Genomic DNA, 22337 nt, shown 5'->3' on the forward strand with positions numbered 1-22337 from the left:
GTCGTACAATTGAGAATTGAATATATTTTCATCAAGTTTTTACTCTCTGTGTTATAAAAAAAGCTTTGAGTAAAAAACTATCTTTAGAGGGAAGTTATTTATATACGCCTCGATAATATGCCACAATTTTAATACGTGTAAAAATAGTTCAATAATCTGTAATTTGAAAAGCCACACTTTTTTAAATTATAGAGAATTTTAATCCGTCAAGCTGACTACTAAGTCAGTATGTAAGTCTCTGACTTATGTAAGTCTCAATGATATTTGAACTGTTCTTCCTGTTGCTTTTACTTGTAACAAAAGATTTTCTATTGTAGTGAGAATATTGTACCAGAGGTCTACGGAAAAATTGCTCGATTTCTCGGAAGTATCATGATCATATAATAAAAAGGGTTACAATGAACAGATTGTATCCGTTGGGCAAATCAATAAATTTATAAAAAAACATTACAAGTATTAAGCACTTTTTATACTATGATGTCGGCCAAGCTACTTCCTGCTTTCAATAACATCAACCCCATTTGTGTACTCCTAAAGCCATGTGATTTTCTCTCTCTCTCTCTCTCTCTCTCTCTCTATATATATATATATATATTACACTCCGGCATCATACTTCTGAAGAACAGAGGAAGACCGACCCCATTTTAGAAACTGAGCAGCTTGAGCACGAAGATCCATGCAGTCGAGTTTTCTTGCATGAAAGTGAGAGAAAACTCTCTGGGTTTTGTTTATTATATTGAAAAACTGCAGCAGCTGATCAAATGGAGGGTGACGATGTATTTAGAGTAAGTAGTGCACGGCTAAGCAGTGCACGGCTAAGCAGCTCAAACATCTGGAGGAGCAGCGCCATGGAAGTTTTCTCGAGGTCTTCGGTAGAAGACAACGACGAAGAAGCTTTGAAATGGGCTGCTCTGGAGAAACTGCCCACCTATATGCGTATAAGGAGAGGTATACTCACTGAAGCAGAGGGTCAAGCCAGAGAGATTGATATAAAGAATCTTGGGGTGCTTGAGAGGAAGAATTTGTTGGAGCGGCTTTTGAAAATTGCAGATGAAGATAACGAGAACTTCTTGTTGAAGCTCAAGGACCGCATCGAACGGTAAAACCCACCATTTTGCTTGAATTTGAAAGCTTGTCTTTGTCATTGTGTGTGTTTATATTGTGTTTGAAGCAAGTTCGGAATGTGTTTGAGCCGGGTTTTTCTCTGTATTTTTCCAACTTGAAACGCAGTGTTGGGCTTGATATTCCGACAATTGAAGTCCGGTTCGAGCATTTATGTGTAGAAGCAGAAGCTTATGTTGGAAGCAGGGGATTACCCACAATATTCAACTTTTGTGTTAATCTGTTAGAGGTATATATATGATGGCTCATCTTTTAGATCATACAATAATGGGTATATAATAATATCTTAAAAAAATTTGTCTTTGAATTTAAATTATCTGTGTCTCTCTGTGTAGGGGTTCCTGAGTTATCTTCATATTCTTCCAAATCGAAAGAAACCATTACCAATTCTTCATGATGTTTGTGGAATCATCAAGCCTAGAAGGTTAATTAGTAGACACAAACTTATTAAAATGTTCATGATAGACTCTTCAACTGTCCATTTCTCAATTAGCTGATCCGGATTCTGCAGAATGGCATTGCTTTTAGGCCCCCCAGGCTCTGGAAAGACCACATTGCTATTGGCTCTGGCGGGAAAACTTGGGAAAGAGCTGAAAGTAAGAAAATTAGATTCCAAGCTGTTCACTGCATAGTTGGGGTGGTGTTTCACTTTATTATGATTTCATAAAAGAGCTTTTGAATTCCAGTCCTCAGGGAGAGTCACGTACAATGGATATGGAATGGAACATTTTGTACCGCAGAGGACTTCAGCATATATAAGTCAACATGATGTTCATATAGGAGAAATGACTGTGAGAGAAACGCTAGCTTTTTCCGCAAGATGTCAAGGGGTCGGGCAACGTTATGGTCAGTTGAAAATTAAACACCATGAACATTCACATATTAAAGTCATCCTCAAGAATGTAGAGTTTTTTTATTAAATTGTTCACATGGAAAATTTTGCAGAGATGTTGGCAGAATTATCAAGGAGAGAGAAGGCGGCAAACATTAAGCCAGATCCTGATCTTGACATCTATATGAAGGTGAGTTAGCAGCTGGAGGAGAGAAAGCTTTAGGAAAACTCCTGTTATTTCTCCTTTGAATTTTTGTACAGCTGTAAAAGTTGTTTCTAAAAATACAGGCTGCATCACTAGAAGGGCAGGAAACCAGTGTTGTAACAGATTATATACTCAAGGTACAAACTTAAAGCCATCTGATTCTAAAAGGATGTATTATAAATAAAAATACAACAATATGGGGTATATAATTTCTGTTCTTGGTTTTGCAATTTTGAAGATTCTTGGACTTGAAGTCTGTGCTGATACCTTAGTGGGGGATGAAATGCTACGAGGTATATCTGGGGGACAAAGGAAGCGAGTCACAACAGGTAAAGCATAGAACAACATTGCCACACTCTATTTGCCTTTTGACTTCCAAAGGCCTCACTTGAGTTGATTCTTTGAAATTTATGGCCAACAAAATATAGGGGAAATGCTGGTCGGGCCAGCAAAAGCACTTTTCATGGATGAGATCTCCACTGGTCTGGACAGTTCAACAACATTTCAGATAGTAAACTCACTCAGACAATCCATCCACATTCTCAATGGAACAGCAGTTATCTCTCTCCTCCAGCCAGCTCCAGAAACTTATGACCTATTTGATGACATAATTCTCCTCTCAGATGGGCAAATTGTGTATCAGGGTCCTCGCGAAAATGTGCTCGAGTTCTTTGAATACATGGGCTTTAAATGTCCAGAGAGAAAGGGAGTTGCTGACTTCTTACAAGAAGTAATTAATTCACATTTTGACTCACAATATCCTTCTTGTACCTCAATTCGTTTTTCAAAAGAGATTGGACTTTTTCTTATTGTTATTATTATTATTTTTTATAAAATATTGTGATAGGTGACGTCGAGGAAAGATCAAGAGCAGTACTGGGCAAATAAAGACGAACCTTATAGTTTTGTTTCAGTCAAGGAATTTGCTGAAGCGTTTCAGTCATTTCACATTGGTCGAAGACTAGGTGATGAGCTTGCTACACCTTTTGACAAGTCCAAAGGCCATCCTGCTGCTTTAACAACCAGAAAGTATGGAGTTAGCATGAAGGAACTACTCAAAGCTTGTGTATCTAGAGAATTTTTGCTTATGAAGAGGAATTCATTTGTCTACATTTTCAAGATGTTCCAAGTAAGTAGTATCCGAGCATTTAACTGTCTGTTGGGTTAACGTTCCATAAATGCAAGCAGAAATTTTTTTGGAGTAACATTGAGCTTCTCATCTAAGTTCAGCAAATTCTAACTTCTTTTTTTATATTTTATTTTCAGCTAATTCTATTGGCTTTTATAACAATGACATTATTTTTACGAACCGAGCTGCACCGGGGTACAACTGCAGATGGTGGGATTTATATGGGTGCTATGTTCTTTACAATCATCATAATAATGTTTAATGGATTCTCGGAGCTTGCCATGACCATCATGAAACTTCCTGTCTTCTATAAGCAGAGGGACCTCCTCTTCTATCCTTCTTGGGCATACTCTCTACCAACATGGATACTTAAGATCCCAATAACCTTCCTTGAAGTTGCCGTTTGGGTAGTCATGACTTATTATGTCATAGGATTTGATCCCAACATTGAACGGTGAGAGCAAAAAGAAGTCATTATAAACATTTCAATTCAAATTTAAGTTCAAGATTTTAATGTGCGTTCTTCATATATGGCAGGTTTTTCAAACACTTTCTTTTACTCCTATGTATTAACCAGATGGCATCTGGACTGTTCCGATTGATGGGGGCATTAGGGAGAAATATCATTGTTGCGAACACATTCGGGTCTTTTGCTTTACTTGCAGTTCTTGTTTTAGGTGGATTTGTTTTATCACGAGGTGAAAAAAATGATACAATCACTCTTTATGTAATAAATCTTCTTAACTTCTTGGTTCTTTTTTACAGAAGCTGATGCTTAAAAAACTATGTTCTTTTGCATCAGATAATATACAGAAATGGTGGGTGTGGGGTTACTGGATCTCTCCAATGATGTATGCACAGAACGCTATAGCTGTCAATGAATTTCTTGGAAAAAGTTGGAGACATGTAAGCATCACTTCTTTGAATTCTAACAAAACAGACACATATTATGAGTAAAAGAACTGGGAAAATTAATGATATTGATCAATACTAGCTAATAAGTATATATGTGGAAATACGTGTCATAGGTTCCTTCTAATTCAACAGAGCCATTGGGAGTTTTAGTCCTGGAGTCTCGAGGGGTATTCACAGGAGCACATTGGTATTGGATTGGAGTTGGAGCATTAATTGGATACATTTTGCTTTTCAATTTCCTATTCACGTTGGCCCTCAAATATCTTGATCGTAAGTACCCTACTCATACGAGTTTGAGTTTTCATAATTGGACATAATGTTCTGATAATTAGACTACTTTGCTGCAGCATTTGGGAAGCCTCAGGCCGTATTATCCAGAGAGGCCTTGGCTGAGAAAGAAGCTAACAGAAGTGGTCCAAGTAGAGAGTTCATTGAGTTACCATCAAGAGAAAAGAGCTTTTCTGGTGGGTCATCAAGCTCTCAGATTCACATTTATATTTCTTCTCATTGGATTCTAGCTATAACATATTCACAACGATGACAATGCAGATAGAGGGAATGAAAGTCGAAGAAGTGTATCATCCAGGACCTTGTCTGCAAGAGTGGGCAGCATTAATGACGCTAAACGCCGGGGCATGGTTCTTCCTTTTGAACCCCTTTCTATCACATTTGATGAAATCAGATATGCTATAGACATGCCACAGGTATCTATCATATTAAGAATTTTTGTTTTTCATTATTAATGAGAATATTTCAGCTAATTCCTGGTGTTGATTAATGTATCTGCATCCTAAATTTGTTATCACGGTTGCTTGCAGGAAATGAAAGCTCAGGGAGTTCCTGAGGATCGGCTGGAACTCTTGAAGGGTGTGAGTGGTGCTTTTAGGCCAGGAGTCCTCACTGCTCTAATGGGTGTGAGTGGTGCAGGCAAGACTACTCTATTGGATGTGTTGGCGGGAAGGAAAACTGGTGGATATATTGAGGGAAGCATCACTATATCTGGGTATTCCAAAAGGCAAGAAACATTTGCCCGCATATCAGGATACTGCGAGCAAACTGACATCCACTCTCCTCATGTGACAGTCTATGAGTCTTTGGTTTATTCTGCATGGCTTCGGTTACCACCTGAGGTTGACTTCGCAACCAGAAAGGTATAGTTTTGACCTTATGATTTATTTTGATTCTATTAGAATATCGGTTAAATGATTAAATTTATCGTTTGTTATCGGTTTAAGACTTCAGAACAAGGGATAATTTATTTTAGTATTGGGAGTTTAGATCCATACGTGAAAGAAAGACATATAGAAATTCATGAGCTTTCATTAGATAGGCATCCTAAAGCAAGGTTGCTCATTTTAATTGAATGAACTTTTAACATTCATGCATCGTATTTGTTAAATTACCAGTTATCCTAAAAGCTTAAGCTAATAGAAAGAGGTAAATTTAATCACTTGTAATCATTACTTTAACACTCCCTTTCACGTGTGGGCTCAAACTCTCTTTTATCCTCATGTGTGGGCTCAAACTTCCTTTTAATAGGTGAGGCCCAACACGTGGAATATTTAATTTAAAATGGGAAATGATTTGACGAAGTCAAAGTTCGATTCTATAACTTTTAACTTTGATACCATGTTAAATTATCAGTTATTCCAAAAGTTTCGATTGATAGAAAGAGGTAAATTTAATCAATTATAAATAATACTTTAACAGTATTCAGGCTTATTCAGTTACTAAAAAATGTGATTGATGGGTTGCAGATGTTCATTGAGGAAGTTATGGAGTTGGTGGAGCTGAACTCACTAAGAGAAGCCCTTGTTGGATTGCCCGGCGTGAATGGTCTATCGACGGAGCAGCGCAAAAGGCTGACAATCGCAGTTGAGCTTGTTGCCAACCCATCTATTATATTCATGGATGAACCGACCTCTGGTCTTGATGCCAGGGCAGCAGCAATAGTGATGAGAACTGTGAGGAACACAGTAGACACAGGTAGAACTGTGGTGTGCACCATCCACCAGCCCAGCATTGATATATTTGATGCTTTTGATGAGGTGAGATACCTTACCAATTGTTAATTGGAAATTTGTGTTAATTTTAACACAAGAACTTAAAACTTCAATGTTGTGTTGCAGCTATTTCTCTTGAAACGGGGTGGTGAAGAGATATATGTAGGTCCATTAGGCCGCCATTCTTCCCATTTGATCAACTACTTTGAGGTTAGGCTAATAAATCCATGATGGTATAAATTTTTCCCTTGTTTGCCACTCTGTTACTGACATAGGTGAGTTGTTTTCATCAAAGGGAATTGATGGAGTTCCTAAGATTAAGGATAAATACAATCCTGCTACTTGGATGTTGGAGTTTACTTCAGCAGCACAAGAAGTAGCTCTTGGGGTGAACTTTACTGACATATACAAGAACTCAGAAATTTATAGGTAGGATTACAATGGTGATCTATACTTGCCTTGGAGACTGATATCATTATTTTTCTTTCTGAGCTATATAATTAGTATTATTTTTTAGAAGGAAGATGTTACCAAACATTGAGACTTTGAAATGCCCTTTGAATTTAAAGGGAAAATACTGAAGTTCTCTAAGAAATTGCCACTGTTTAGTGTAATCTTCTGTTCTATAGTAACTAATACTGCATGGTGATTGATTCAGGAGAAACAAGGCCTTGATCAACGAATTAAGTACACCTCCGCTAGGTTCAAAAGACTTGTACTTCCCTACACAATACTCACAGCCTTTCTTTACCCAATGTATGGCTTGCCTATGGAAACAACATTTGTCATATTGGCGGAACCCACCATACACTGCAGTCAGACTCCTATTCACAACTTTCACAGCTTTAATGTTTGGGACAATATTCTGGGATATTGGCTCCAAAAGGTACAAAAAATTAAAAACCAAAACATGTTATGTGAAAATGGCATTCCAATTACTTAGCCCTTAACTTGATAAATTTTTCTTGGGAATGCAGGCGAAACCGACAAGATCTTTTTAATGCAATGGGTTCCATGTATGCTGCCGTGCTCTTCCTTGGGGTACAAAATGCCTCATCGGTGCAGCCAGTTGTGGCCATTGAGAGAACAGTCTTTTACAGAGAAAGAGCAGCTGGAATGTATTCTGCTTTGCCATATGCCTTTGGACAGGTACATTACTTGGTCTATGAAGTTCATTAAGGTTGCCTTTCTATGGAGAAGTCCTTCGTAGCTCTAGTATTTAATTAGTTCAGATTTTGGGATTTTTGAGTTGATTGAAATGTATAATGGATGGGGCATACCATTTCGGTTGTCGATTAATTCCCAAGATTTTTTTTTTTTTTTTACTAAAAAATAGCAAAATGCGGAATTATGTAAAACAAAGTGTTAAAGTATTAAAAGAATCATTAAATTTACTATTTTTTTTATGAACTTAAGCTTTTGGAATAAATTGTGATTTAACATGGTATCAGAGCCAGAAGTCTTGAGTTCGAACCCTGACTCTATGTGTTGAGCCTTACTTATCAATGGGGATTTTGAGTCTACTCGTTATGATAAATGTTAAAGTATTGATTAAATTTACTTTTTGTTATAAGCTTAAGCTTTTAGAATAAGTGGTGATTTAACACAAAGTTAGTTTGCGTACTTTCACTTGCTAGATAAATGGAAACTCTTGAGTTTAGTAAATTCCATCACCTTGGTTCCTCACCAAATTCCATTTGTTCTGCAGGTTGTTATTGAGCTTCCTTACATTTTTGTTCAGACCCTAATCTATGGGTTCATAGTGTATGCCATGATTGGGTTTGATTGGACAGTGAGCAAATTCTTTTGGTATATCTTCTTCATGTACTTCACCCTATTATACTTCACTTTCTATGGCATGATGGCTGTGGCTGTTACTCCAAACCACAACATTGCTGCTATAGTTTCCTCAGCCTTCTATGGAATCTGGAATCTTTTCTCAGGATTTGTCATTCCCAGAACAGTAAGTTTCAATCCCTATGCATGTTTTGCTGCACTATACAAACTCAAACCATAACCTATAAGGGACTAAATTTGCCTTGTGACAGAGGATGCCAATTTGGTGGAGATGGTACTATTGGGCTTGTCCTGTCTCTTGGACCTTGTATGGAATGATTGCTTCACAATTTGGAGACATTGATGACAAATTTGATTCTGGTGAGACTGTGGAAGATTTTTTGATGAGTTATTTTGGGTATAGAAATGACTTTGTGGGTGTTGTTGCAATTGTGATAGTTGGAATTTCAGTGTTCTTTGGATTCACCTTTGCCTATTCAATCAAGGCATTTAACTTCCAAAAAAGATGAGATGTTATACATGTAAATACAAATTAAGGAAATTCCCTCATTGTAAGTTTTGGTTTTACTATGCTTGAATTCAAAGCTGCTGCAAGAAACATGCATAGATATTCTTGTGAGGGGCCCATGCCTGATAATGGACAAAGTTTTTTTTTTTTTTTTTTTTTTTTTCTTTTTCTTTCTTTCACAATTAATTCCTCAAATTCAGCTTATTAAATTGACATTTGTCCTTAGAGCGTGTGATTATCACATATAATTACATGTTCTAAGGACATATGTCAGTTTAATGGACCTGATTAGAAGAATTTTCTTCTAACCCAATTTAAAAGAAAACTTTGTCCCTAATTAGGTCCAAAGATTTTGTCAATATTTTGTGAAAGCTAAGTTGAAGTTGAACCACACCTAATTCTTTAACATGAAAGTCTTTCCATGTGTCACTATTGATGTCTTCTTCTTCTTCTTTTTTGTTTTTGTTTTTTTTTTTTACCATTAGAAGCATATATCTTGCAACAAGTACAAATATTTTCTTTTACAAAAAATAACTTTCCAAGTAAAATGAAAATGATTTGTAGGTATGATATGGACAAAAAAGTTGATGGTTTCTGCCAAAAGGTATGTTCATTATGTTCGTGCATTTGGTAGGTTACCAGAAAACAAAACTTTAAGACTTTCAATTTATTAGTGATGTTTGCTGAGAGCCTCTTCAGGAATTGGTGGAAGGCCATGGAAGGCCATTAGAGTGAGATTCCAGATCATAGATTACCAGTTATCCTAAAAGCTTAAGCTTTTGAGATAATTAGTAATTTAACATGGTATCAGAGCCCGAGATCATGGGATCGAACTTTGACTCTGTCAAATCACCCCCCATTTAAATCAAATATTGCACGTGTTAAGCCTCACATATTAAAAAGGAGTTTGAACTTACACTTGAGGGGGAGTGTTAAAGTATTGATTAAATGATTAAATTTACCTCTTCCTATCAGCTTAAACTTTTGGGATAATTAGTGATTTAACACACTAAGATAGGGTTGTTGATATATTGACTTATTGAGATTCAAGAACACTAAGATAGTCTTGTTCTTCACACTCATTTTACGCTAGATGACGTATCATATTTTAAATGGTTTTCTATGTCAGCAACTTAAAATATGTCACGTCAACCGACGTAAAATATGCATGAAGAATAGCATTGCTCTATTACAAATATTTAATAGAGCAATATTTCATCGAAACTATATTACAGGACTATCTGTAATATATCTTTTGTTGGACATAAAATCACATTATGTATTGGACAGCTAAACACACACACACATAAAATATATATATATATATATATTACACAAAAACTTTCAACTGAGCAATATTTTATCGGAATTATGCTTGATTATATTTACTCCATATTTCAATACGATTGAGGATCAAAAAATATTTAATCTATAAAATGTTAAAAAGGTATATATTTTTGTAATTTTAAAATATTTAACATTGAAATCTATGAAGTCCGTGCCGTTTATAGACAAAATGGGATTGTCAAATTAGTGATCTTCGGGCTGCTATCATGCTCAGCACTATCAGCGATTTCCCTCAAACTAGTCCAAGATTTTTTTCTTCGTTTATTTAACGTGCTCGCAGCTTTTTCCACATCTGTTGGGGTAGAATTGCATTCAGTTCCAGCTGGTTTCTTGGATATTGATCGGTTTCTCTTTCTCCTCTTCGCATCCAGCAAATTAGTGCCACTCCTCACCAATGGAGTTGCAGGACTATCTGTTGTAGGAATCTCCCCAGCAAAAGCTGGTGAAACTATCTCATCTATTTTACTGAGATCATCTTTTGCTGGTGAAGCTATCTCATCTATTTTACTGATATCATCTTTTGCTGGTGAAGCTATCTCATCTGTTTTACTGATATCATCTTTGCTCCTGGAGCTATTCTCCAAGCTAGCACATTTCTGAAGCTTCGGTTTTGCAGTTTCTGATTTTGAAGATGTTTTGGCCTTTGAGGGACATATCTCTTTCATATGTCGTTTCGGGGTCCCTCTCTTCAGATTCCAATGTGAACAGAAGTGGCATTTGTATACCACATTTTTCTTGGTGAAATTATTAGTTTTCTTCCTTTTACACCTTGCCTTTGCCCTATTCTTTTCAATTCGGACGGTACAGTTGAAGCCGGGCCGAAGAATTGTTTCACATCTGTAAGAGATTAAACTCTTTAACTCTAACAAGCTACATAAATGAAACCAACAAATAATCCAAACAAATGTTGATAATAAACATCTGTTGTTAGTGCAATCTGAAAGTGGTAATAAGAATCCTTTTACCAAGTAAAATGCGTGGCCCTTGCTTTGATCTAAATAGGAAATTGGCATGAAATTATCATAAAGACAATAAGGCAGGAATTGTAATTCAAAATCTTAAAGTTATTAAGGATATCTAGCAAGTAGCATGACAACTGACACATATAATTACAACTGTTCCAATAACTCTGTTTAATGCCTCATGTTTGATAATCAATTTGAGACAATATTTTACTGTTATTTCATTATCCTGCAGCTCACATGGTATTATGATCGGATTCAAGTCTTTAATGCATGAAAAAGCAAACTGATTAATGCCACATTGAATACCTGAGAAAGGAAAATCAATAGAGTCCTCTAGTCAAATCATATGTGCTAACAAAACCATGAAGTGTGGTAACACACCAAGCATTCTAATAATTCTGCTGTAATCAGCAGGTAAAAGGAGCAAAAAGCAAGCCTACATGAATCCACATTTGCTTCCCTATTTGATTCCCACCCAGCAAGATATGTCAAGCTTCTCATAGTATTCCTCCATCCTATCTTCCAAAAGATTATGCATATAACACCAACTTGAACCAACTAAACATGTCCCTTCCCCTATATAAATTCCCTTTACAATTCAACCTCTCTAGGCATTTTAAACACAGGATAACTACGCTGACTTCTCTTTTTAGGAGCGATTCACAATTCAAACAAGCAACAAAGTCGAAAACACTGTCAACAAAACATTCCATCTGTTTTCTTAGCCGTTGCACTACTTTACCATAAACACAAATACTGAAACACTAAACAATTCAACAAGATTTTTATCTTCAGGCGAATCTGGAATGCAAGAAATATATATAAAACTGTACAAAACCTAACCATCAAACAACCTCCAAAACTAGGGCAGACAGCTAGAAGCAATTACCAATCAAGAAAAATAATCACATCAAATTCGATATACAGACAGACCTTTCGCATGAAAACAGAGAAGGGTCGGGCGGTACCCCCATGGCCTCTGTTACAGTAGCCAAACAGTGCCCAAAAGTGGCACCCAAAGAAGGAATAGCAACCTCCCCACTCGCCCAAGCCGCTAGCTTCTGCAAGTGCACAACTTTTAGCATGGACTTGGAATTGCTGGACCCGCCTTTGATTTGTTTTCTCCCGATGGATTCTTCTCTCAGCGAGATTGGTTTCTGAAACCCAGGTATTGGTGCTTTCTTAATCCCTCCTCGCTTTCTCATTGTTTTGTTTTGTTTTCTATTCTCAGGAATTTCGTTTTCAGCACTCTTCAAAACAGAAGCTACAATCCAAGGGAAAAATGGCTTAGCAATTGTAGAAAAAGCTAAAAAAATTAAATTACATCAAAAAATAAAAATAAAAAACAATATATAAAGCAATACAGCACACCTTGTTCAAATGTTACCTGGAAATTCATTCTCCCATTCAGACCACCAACTAGTACATGTTTCATTGTTCTAAGACCCATGGGAGACCCTGACCAACGCATCAGCAGGGGGCAACTTGTCTGAAGTAAGTGCTTTTCTTACACTACAAAAAAAGTCAATTGGTGACGTGTCAATGGCGAGGAAAAAAAAAAAAAAAAAGTCACTAATGGGATGGTGACGTGTCGTTAGTGACGTGGGTGGCGGGGTCAAAAATCCACAGGTCTAAAATTGGAATTGGTGACATGTTGTCCTAGCACACGTCACCAATTGGTGACGTGTGGAATTACACACGTCACCCTCCAAAAGGTGACGTGTTATGTTTAGAAGGTCACCAATTTGGTGACGTGCCGTTTCATAAGTCATCTTTGAATTTGAAGATGGACACATCATCTTTGAATTTCATTAGTCATTTCATATGATGAACCTGCTCTTCAGTTTCATAAGTCATTGATAAGCCTCCTCTTGCCAATCACCCCCATTTACATGTCCCATCAGGGCCATGGAATCTTGAGGCTCTACAAAGATATCAATGTGTGTAAATATGAGTACAAAGGGAAATAATTTACATATGATGATAAAACCATTGCAGAATTCATTCACTTCGAAAGCATGGGTAACTAAGGAGCTGTCAGTGATTTGAGAAAAAAGAACTCAAAAGGTGATCATGGGTACAGAGATGAAAGTGCTAACGAGTGTGGCAAGCAACACAAACTTTTGTAGGTTATCTTCCCTTCTCCTCTTCCGTCATTTTTAGCATCATCACTACCTTGCAAATTACTTGCGCAACATAAAGCATCAAACAAAAGGAATATATATTTGATCTGAAAACAGTACTATGAAAAGTAGGGGGACAGTTCCATCTTTAGCATGCCGAGATTTCTTTAGCATGGGTACATATGATGATAAAACCATTGCAGAATTCATTCACTTCGAAAGTATGGGTAACTAAGGAGCTAATATGACATATTCACATACGATGTGAATATGTCGGAATATATAACAACATAGGCATCAATTTCCATTGAACTCATGAAAGTCTAGGATTAATTAACACTTTAAATGTAATTAACCCATCCAATTAGCAGTCCTAGTGTTCACACACCAAAAACCCTAATTTAATTCATACTATACAAATTAGGAATTATGTCCATGCTATGAACAATAGTGAAACTGAAGCTTTCAACCCATTAATCTAACAACTCGGAGCTTAAATCATGCATAGAAATCCACTTCACACAAAAGCCCCAAGTTAATTTTAGAATTTAGCTTCTTACTAAAATTCCCCAATTCGGACCTAATAAAAAATATCAAAAATTCCCCAAATCATTATGATTTCAAATTTGAAATTCAATAGGTAGAACAAAAACTCAAAGAGAAACTAGAGATTTCTCAATGGCATTAGTTATAAAAACCCATCAAAATAAAACACATCAAAGAAAACCCATCAGAAATTCTCATACGGCCATACCAAATCAAGAACCAGAAATGCCCACAGACAAAACATCCAAGATTTACATACATACATACATAACGAAAATAACAACAACAACAACAAAAAACACAGAAATTTCCAAGTAGCAAAAGGAATTTCCAAGTTTCTAAGCAAAACAGACAGCCAATCTAGGAAGGAAAAAAAAAAATCAACTTTTCAGATTCTTAACCAAATTTCCAAGCCAACAACAGAAAAATTAACCAAAAGAAAACCCCAAGATTAACCTAAGAACCAACCGGTGGAGGAGAGAGATCCTTCCCGGAGGTGGAGATTTTTTAGTTCCTTTGCCGACGCCCAACCAACGATTTTCTTCTCGAGTCGCCGGAGCCGAAGTGAGACAGACAGGTGCGAGGGAGGGAGAGCGGGAGAGGGATGGAGGGAGAGTAGGCTTGGAGAGGGACAGAGGGAGAGCGGGAGAAGGATATATATATACTTTCCATTTTTCAAATTATAATTAAAATGCATTTAATTTAGTAATTAATTAATTGCCCATCGGTGATGTATCAACAGTAATACATATTGATAACATGGCACCTGTGGCACATCACCGCTTTGGTGACATGCCATGATATTATTTTTTAAATAAGAAAAAAAAAATTGGGTCTTATTTTGCTCACTTGATTTTAAGAAATAATATCTACTTGGGACTAAGAGAACACTTGGCCATACTCATTTTTTGAATTGTCATACTCATTTTTTGAGAATACCCACAATGAAAATGTGATAGCCATACTCATTTTTTAAAAATAAATTAAAGACGACAAATCACAATATAATTGTACATGAATAATATAATTAAGTATTTGAATTGTCACTGAATCACGTGATTAAGTATTGATCTTATACATTTATATTATTCAATATACATATATGTATAAATATAATTTATAATATAGATGGACTTATATGTTTATACCATACATTAACATTGGTACTAAATTGATCTCTAGTACTTAATTGTTGTATTAATATTAATTTGTATGGTTATGAGTTATGTCATATTATATCATCTTATCCTATCACTTCCAAATTTTCAAGGGCAACGTCAATACTTAATTAAGTGGACTACTATAGGACACATGCATTGTTAATTTGTTATTGTTAATTTTAAATTTCTAATACTAATAATTTCATCTGGGATTATTGAAACCACATTGTTGTGGTATATTATGTGAATTATATGAATCGATATGATTTTCATTAAATCATATATATGATTAATAATTCAAATTGTCTACTCAAGTTTCAACTATCATTAATTGTTAGGTCATTTAAGATATAACCATATGATTAACTTTTATCATTCAATTATATATTATATGCCAATTAATTATTGTTACTTAATATTAATTTTTTTGACAAATACTTAATAATTAATATACATTGACTATTGTTAATTAGTTACTCAATAAATAGTAAGTAATATACTATATAAGTTATTTTTATTAAATTAAGGGTAATTATATAATAAGTCCCTAAGTCAACATTCCAAAATTTAAAAATCCTTAAGTTTTTTTTTTTTTTTTTTTGTGAAAATATACTCATTGAGTTAATCGAAATGACAATAAAATTCCTACCGTCAAAATTTTTTAACAGCCATTAGTCACAATCAAAACGCATCGTTTCACCTCATTAAAATATTAATTTTTTATTAATTTAATTTTAAAATTTAAATCTAAAAATAAAAATAAATTTTTTTTTAAAAAAAAAAATGAAGGGGTGGTGTGGTGGTTTGCCCACCCCTCCACCTATGGGGTGGCCGAAAGCCACCCCAAACCACCCATGGGGTGGTTTCAATTTTTAATTTTTTAATTTTTTAATTTTAATTTATAGATTTAAATTTTAAAATTAAATTATTAAAAAATTAAGATTTTAATCAGGTGAAACAATGCGTTTTGATTGAGACTAATGGTTGTTAAAAAAATTTGACGGTATAAATTTTATTGTCATTTCGATTGACCCAGAAAATAAATTTTCGGACCAAAAAAAAAAAAAAAACTTAAAGATTTTTAAATTTTGAAGGATTGATTCATGGACTTATTATATAATTACCCTTAAATTAATATATATACATATATTTATTAATTAATATGTATATATAATAAATATATACGAATCGCGCTAATAAGCCACTCATAGCCCTTATATGAGTACGTTCGCGGACTTGAAACAAGCAAGCCGATCGAGTTTTATACAGGTATGTATCATTTAATAATCGAGTTTAGTTTCGTGTTTACGTGTAGCTCATTTAATAATCGAGTCAAATACGAGCTAGCCGAGCCGAAACAAGCTCACGGGTAGTAATTAAGATGCATTTAATTTAGTAATTAACTAATTGCCTATTGGTGACGTGTGATTATGCACACGTCACTAATTTATATTAATTTCAATTTTTATTTTTTTATTTTTTTTAAAAAAAGTTTCTTTTCCTAAATTTTTTTAGTTGTTTTTTGAATTGGTGACGTGTTCATCTAACATGTCACTAGTTAGTGACGTGTCAAAGTTCACACGTCACTAATAGAGATATGATATAGTGCAATAAAATAACCATTTTTGACCCATAAAAGTCCTAGGTGGTAAGAGGTCATAGGCTTATTAGTGGGTGGGGCCACAACAATTATAGATGGGGCCTATAATCTCTTGCCACCTAACACTTTATGGGCAAAAAATGATCATTTTATTGCATTATAGCATTTCTCTCACTAATAACACTAAAAAAATAGTGACATGTGATAAATCGACACGTCACCAATTGGTGAAACGCTTGTTCTGAAAAATGCTTTGTTTTTGAGTTATTTAACTTATTTTCTTTCACATGAATATTATTAGCATCTTTTTCACATTTTCTCTTGGAGATTCTTGAAAAAGAAAACGATTATTTTGTTAAAGCACAAATGGACCCAATTGATTTTTTTGCGTGGTTGGGCCAGGCTCGAATAGTTTTCTTCCATGTGAGTAGGCCCGAACCCATAAAAGCAAACTTTAATTGATGCTGCCTTTGTCCCTAACTTGTCTAAAATGGTTTGCGTGATTCAGCCCATCACTGATCACAATTCTTTCATAACCCACATAAATAGGCTTAAATCTGTTTGGGATTGCGTTTGAAAAATATAGACTTTAAGTCAAAAAACACTTTTGGGCAAAAGCTTATGCCAGAAGTACATTTAAGTCATTTTAAAGCTTTTTGGACATTTAAAAACGCTTTTAATTTTTTTATCAAACGAGTATTTTTTTTTTCTTCAAACGGACTTTTTGAGTGTTAAAAACACTTTTAAGTCTCTCAAACGCAATTCCAAACAGGCTTTTACTCCATGAGGCAAAAAAGCCTAAAAGCATACATGAACAAGGAGAAAGAGGTGGACCTAAAAAAAAAATAATAATAAAATAAAAGCACATTAGTTAGCTTTGCTAAACATTCTTTGTTCCTCAAGGAGCCAGAGGGGTCTGCAAGGTTCTTTGCTATCAATCAATTAGTGTTCTGGTGTATCATTGCCAACCACCCACTAGATAATCGTGTCATATTCTAGGATGAAAAGTACCTTCTGCTGCCACATGCATTTCAAGGTGGCATGTTGACTTTCAACAATAAATCACACACCAACAGCTTGGTAGTTGGGGATTTTGGATATAAATATGCATCCCCTCAAGTGCTTCAATTGCTTTGACAAAATCGTCGGCAGCAACCTGTTGCTTCTGTTGCATATCAACGAGCTGGTTGAGAAAAGCGCCAGACCTGTCAACCTACAGGAAACAAGAAAAAAAATTTAAACTCACAAATGCACAAACAATTGCATAGAGAGTATCTTTTTTTATAAGTAATCGATATCATTAAAAGCTTAAAGGTCCACCTAGGTACACAGGAAGTATAAAAGCGTGAGGCGTACTCGAAGACAATATTAGGGTTTGTTTAGAATTGTAGTTTCAAAAGTAGGATTTAAAAAAAATTAGCGATGATTCAAAATATAGTTTATAAAAACGTAATTTTTAAAATCCCGGTTAGTGATTAGTAAAATTTATAAGAAAGTTGTTTTTCTATAAGTGTGGTTTTATGCACAAATTACTAATAAGGACATAATAATAATCCATTACATTTAAATCTAATGCGGATGTAGACATAACACCCAAGAGATGTCGATGGTGTGATAGAGATTTTCATTTATTTGGAAAGACCAAGATTTCATATGTGGGGGCAGTGACGAGTAACTGTAGAAGTTACTCTTGTTTGGGAAGCTTTCATTGGCTTGTAATTTTGTAGATCTTCAATGTGAAGCTTTCATTCAATGAACACTGGAAAATTAACCACCCTGCATCTGTGGAAATTCTTGTCGGATTAGATGGAGTGTAAGGACCTTTTTACTTGGTAGAGGATATCAACATATTCTTCCCTCTTTTTTATTTTATTTTTAAATTTTTGGTGATTTAATGATGAAGTAGCTACTTTTGTTCCATCTGTGCCAACGCACCTAGCTCATGGTAGGGCGTGTATTTCGTTGAGCTTACAGAATGCTTTATATTAGTGTTAGAGAATATTAGGGGATTTGATTTTATTGTAATTGATTGTAATCTTCTATAATCAGATTTGATGATAAATCAAATCTGATTGATTTTATTGTAATTAGATTTGTTGGTAATCAAATTACCTTGATTTGATTACCAAACTTATCTATCCTAATTCTCCTATAAATAGGAGTACCATGTATGATGAAAGACATCAAACAATAAGAACATAATGTGTAGCTGTAACACCCGAAGAATTTATTAGGATGTCTAAAAATGCTTTAGTATAAATTGTGATCTTAAGTTAAAATGAAATATATTAGGAAAATATATTTGATGTCTAATTTTATGTTATCAGTTCAATTTGAGAAGGAGTTGGTTCGAACTAGGCTTTGACTCGCATTATTATTAATTTGTTATTCAAGATTTAATAATACTTAAAAGAAAATGGGTTACACTTACTTTAGCATTTACAAAAGCAAAATATATTATAATCCAATATATATGGATTATAATATATTATATTATATTACACCTACTATAGCATGTAAGTACACATGCAATTGCATTCACATGGACACTAGAACCTTCAAGCTCATTAGTGTGAGTGGGTGCAATATAGTGGACTTTAAAATAATGAAATTTTTTTTCTCAAAAGCTATAGATGGGGGAACGCCTAGTGCCGCATGGAAAAACCTTCTTGAAAGCTCCTAGTTCATGAGTTGGCACGAAGGAATTTCTCCGCACACAAGACTTTACGCCCACAAGGAAAAAGACTACAGTAAATTATTATTTTTCCAACGTTTGAGTTACTGTTCATGCCAAAAAAAATAACGGCAATCAAGTTTTGTCGTCCGATCAACATTTATATATGTTTTATACCAACCATGTCCCAAAACTTCACCTATAAATAGCCCACGCCATTTATTAATTTTCACTCAGAAATTTCGGTCCCTCTCTCACGTACTAAGAGTTCCAGAGAGGGAGAAATATATATTAGTGGAGCTACTTCAAGTGGGAGTGCTAGGTATAATTCTTTTATCTTTAGTTTATGTCAATTCTAATTATTTGAATTTAATTTATGTCGTTATGTTGTCTAAATTGCTCAAGAAAGTGTGATTAAATATCTCAGGGAATGATATTATATTCAATCATCCTTGTAAATATTACAATTGCGTTGTTGTGCTACCTAAATTTTATTAGGTATTTTACAATAGTGCCATTGTGATGCTCAAGTAATATTAGAAGTTCTAGATAAATATATATTACTGTCGTAGTAATGTCCATATAAAAATATGACAGTATGTGGTAAACGCTACATAGTTGTTATGATGCCCGAGTGACATTATAATATTTTAGATATATGTCGTTATGTTGTCTAATTTTGGATAGAGCATAGGGAGAAATTAAGAGATCGTTATTTTAGCCTTTTAAATATAATTTTAAACTAATATATAGTCATGCACGGGCGTACTAAATGCAATGAGTATTAGAATCAAGGGTTAGAACGGGAATCCAACTTAACGGCCTACGGTGAAATGTAAGTATAACTTCTTACTGAGCATGATACTATTTTATTAAGTATAACTACTTATTGTGACTAATACTATTTTATAAAGCTTTCGAAGTATGATTATTACATGAGTCTGGATATTTTATGAATAACATGATTATATGCTTTCAATTATTTTCACATGTATTGAAATAACTTGCGAAATGAAAGGAGATGATTATGAGAACAAAATAATGATTTTAAGAGACATGTTATTGCATATTGTTGAACATTGAGAATAAGAGATGAATTAAATATGAAGCAAGAAGGTTTTCCTATGTTAACAGTGAGAGTCAAATGAGCCTCTCAGGTTAAATAAGAAGCCTTTTGTCTTCCTAGAGTTGAATGTAAAATTATAAGGTGTCCTTACGTTAACGGTGGAAGCCGAAGGAGCCTTTCAGGTTAAAATAAGGAGCCAGGTGCTAACCGAGGAGCCGAAGGTGTCTCCTAATACCCGCAAACGAAAGGTTCAAGTCTTTTAGAAAGCCGGATAGGCCAGAGATTGCATTGCATACATTGAATAATGTGATTTATATGTTTTATGATTCAATTGTTTTATCTCTTTATATTTATATGCATATTCATTTCATGAGATGTAAGTAAAATGCATATGTGTATAAATATAAAGTCATACATAGTAAGGAAAATGTCTAGAGAAGATAAATGGATTTTATTACAAAATAGCTCTATAGTGCTTATCTTATCAGCTATGGATTATACAAAAATGAATCTATTTGGAAAACCTAACATAACTGTTATTATAATCACCATGTTAGAGATACTCTCCAAAAAGATGGCTCATATTGAAAATGTTAGTAATTCTTATACCTATTGAGACCGTGGACTCATTAATCCGCCCATGTAAATGTGGTAACACCACAATTACACCACATTTACATAGATGTTGATGTAGATATAGAAGAAGGTGACGATGATCCATATGCCTACCTAGGTTATTATGGATATGGTTTTTTGGTACGTTAGTTTGTTGTAGAATACCATGAAGATATCTATCTTTTGAAATGTATCCGTCGTTAGACATGTTCTAGGTAATTTTGGTGTACATTTACTTAGGTGCCGTCTGTGGCACTTTTGACTAGTGTGTTTTCTTCTCATGTAAAATACAATATAAAAATCTGTTTAATATAGAAGTCTTGTTATCAGCTCTGGTGTGTTCTGTAAGGGTTATATAAGAAAAAAATAATTTATTCCGCTGCAAGATTTATAATCTCTGATGATATTGAGGAAGAGATAATAGTGCTTAGTGGGAATTGGAGATTTTCACTTTCGCCTTTCATTAAGTAAAGTTGGGGCACTACAGTAGCTCTTTAGGCTTTATCTGTGGACATAGGTCATAGACTGAACCACGTAAAATATCTTGTCTATTTTATTATTTTTGCATTTAATATTCATAATATTATGAATTTCTTCATGGACTCAGAGCCATTGGCTTACGCCAGTGTTTGTGTTTTGATCCAATGGTCCTGTGTACTTTTTGTTTATTTTGTTGAAAAAAATAGGTTAGCGTATTTAGCAAAGACGGGGGTTGCCGTTCTTCGCCTCTGGTGACCTTCCTTCACTCATTACTAGCCTAGCGCCGCACGCCTTCTCTGGCCTTCCACAAGGTTGAACCCGCACCATCCAGCCACCGTCCACAACATCTCATGGACAGATCCAGCACCGTGAACCTCTGCACCGCTCAGAACATTCGATCTCATCCCAGCGCCAGTGCTAGCAGCGTTTTCTCTCAGCCTTCTGTTTGAACGGATTTCTTCACCGACAATTCCCTAGCGTCAAGTCCCACCATTCGCAGCCGGGTCTATTGCCGTCCTTATTCCATCTACTTCCAGCCTTCCAAGCGCTGACTTCTGTCGCTCTCAGTGTTGTTCGCGTGTTCGATCTGCAGCCTCTTCCATTGGTTGTCCAAAGCCCATCGCTAGTGCCAGCATCGTTTTCCCTCAGCCTCTGGCTTCAAACAACGTGTTTTTCTTCATTCTCCGATACTTGGAGGTGTGTTGTGCGTGCGCTGAGAAGATTTTGTAGAAGAAGACATGTGTTTGGCTACATGCTTGATTTACCTTATTCGAGTGTGCTAATATCCCTATTCTAGTTTAGGAATATGATATCCTGGTTTATATTTTGAAACTTAGATCTGTTTGGTTACGGGACTAACGTACTCTTATCCCAGACAAATGTAATATGCGAACAAGATATTCTTGATGTAAGGAGACCAAAAAAAAAAAAAAAAAAAAATCAAAACATCAAAAGAGTTGCCCGTCCATTGAGCCGTAGTTGGCCTATTTTTGCTCAGTTTTGTGGTATTGTTTAAAACCCAGGCCATTGTAGCCCACACTTGGCTCCCACTTCAGCCCAAAGTTAGCATTCACCTTAGCCCGAAGTTGGCTATCTTTTTAATTGACCTTTATGGTATTATTTAAAACCCAGGCCCACTTTAGCTCACAGTTGGCTCTCATTTCAGCACAAAGTTGGCTCTTCTTTTTGGCCCATAGATGACCCTCTTTTGTATTGTTTTGTCATCTCAAAAAAAAAAAAAAAAAAAAAAA

The 22337-nt window shown here is 35.1% G+C and overlaps 2 protein-coding genes across 12 annotated transcripts; one reads left to right on the top strand and one right to left on the bottom strand.

Annotated features, from left to right (window-relative positions):
- Nucleotides 1–761: 761 nt before the first annotated feature.
- On the top strand, nucleotides 762–8512 carry LOC132189185 (pleiotropic drug resistance protein 1-like). 11 transcript variants are annotated; one of them, XM_088510332.1, is made up of 24 exons: nucleotides 762–1099; nucleotides 1231–1351; nucleotides 1458–1546; nucleotides 1634–1718; nucleotides 1809–1968; nucleotides 2068–2144; nucleotides 2243–2296; nucleotides 2398–2488; nucleotides 2588–2889; nucleotides 3007–3288; nucleotides 3426–3742; nucleotides 3826–3986; nucleotides 4091–4194; nucleotides 4317–4494; nucleotides 4536–4667; nucleotides 4759–4907; nucleotides 5022–5354; nucleotides 5961–6251; nucleotides 6333–6416; nucleotides 6502–6635; nucleotides 6865–7092; nucleotides 7184–7355; nucleotides 7915–8169; nucleotides 8255–8512. In XM_088510332.1, the coding sequence occupies exons 1-24, from the start codon at nucleotides 762–764 to the stop codon at nucleotides 8510–8512; spliced, it is 4395 nt and encodes a 1464-aa protein (XP_088366458.1). The 11 variants fall into 11 exon arrangements, with proteins under 11 accessions (XP_088366458.1, XP_059459763.2, XP_088366459.1 ...); XM_059603780.2 differs by having other exon boundaries at nucleotides 4317–4473; nucleotides 4551–4667; nucleotides 4753–4907; XM_088510333.1 differs by having other exon boundaries at nucleotides 4317–4473; nucleotides 4551–4658; nucleotides 4729–4907.
- A 1499-nt stretch (nucleotides 8513–10011) lies between these two features.
- On the bottom strand, nucleotides 10012–14048 carry LOC132190734 (uncharacterized). Its single transcript, XM_088510634.1, has 4 exons — nucleotides 13961–14048; nucleotides 12211–12335; nucleotides 11757–12087; nucleotides 10012–10695 (listed from the first exon to the last, which is right to left on the bottom strand). Exons 3-4 carry the CDS (start codon nucleotides 12026–12028, stop codon nucleotides 10017–10019), a joined length of 951 nt encoding a protein of 316 aa, XP_088366760.1. The 5' UTR covers nucleotides 12029–12087; nucleotides 12211–12335; nucleotides 13961–14048; the 3' UTR covers nucleotides 10012–10016.
- Nucleotides 14049–22337: the final 8289 nt, after the last annotated feature.

Source organism: Corylus avellana, chromosome 9 (assembly GCF_965113065.1).
Source record: "Corylus avellana chromosome 9, dhCorAvel1.hap1.2, whole genome shotgun sequence".
NCBI lineage: Eukaryota > Viridiplantae > Streptophyta > Magnoliopsida > Fagales > Betulaceae > Corylus > Corylus avellana.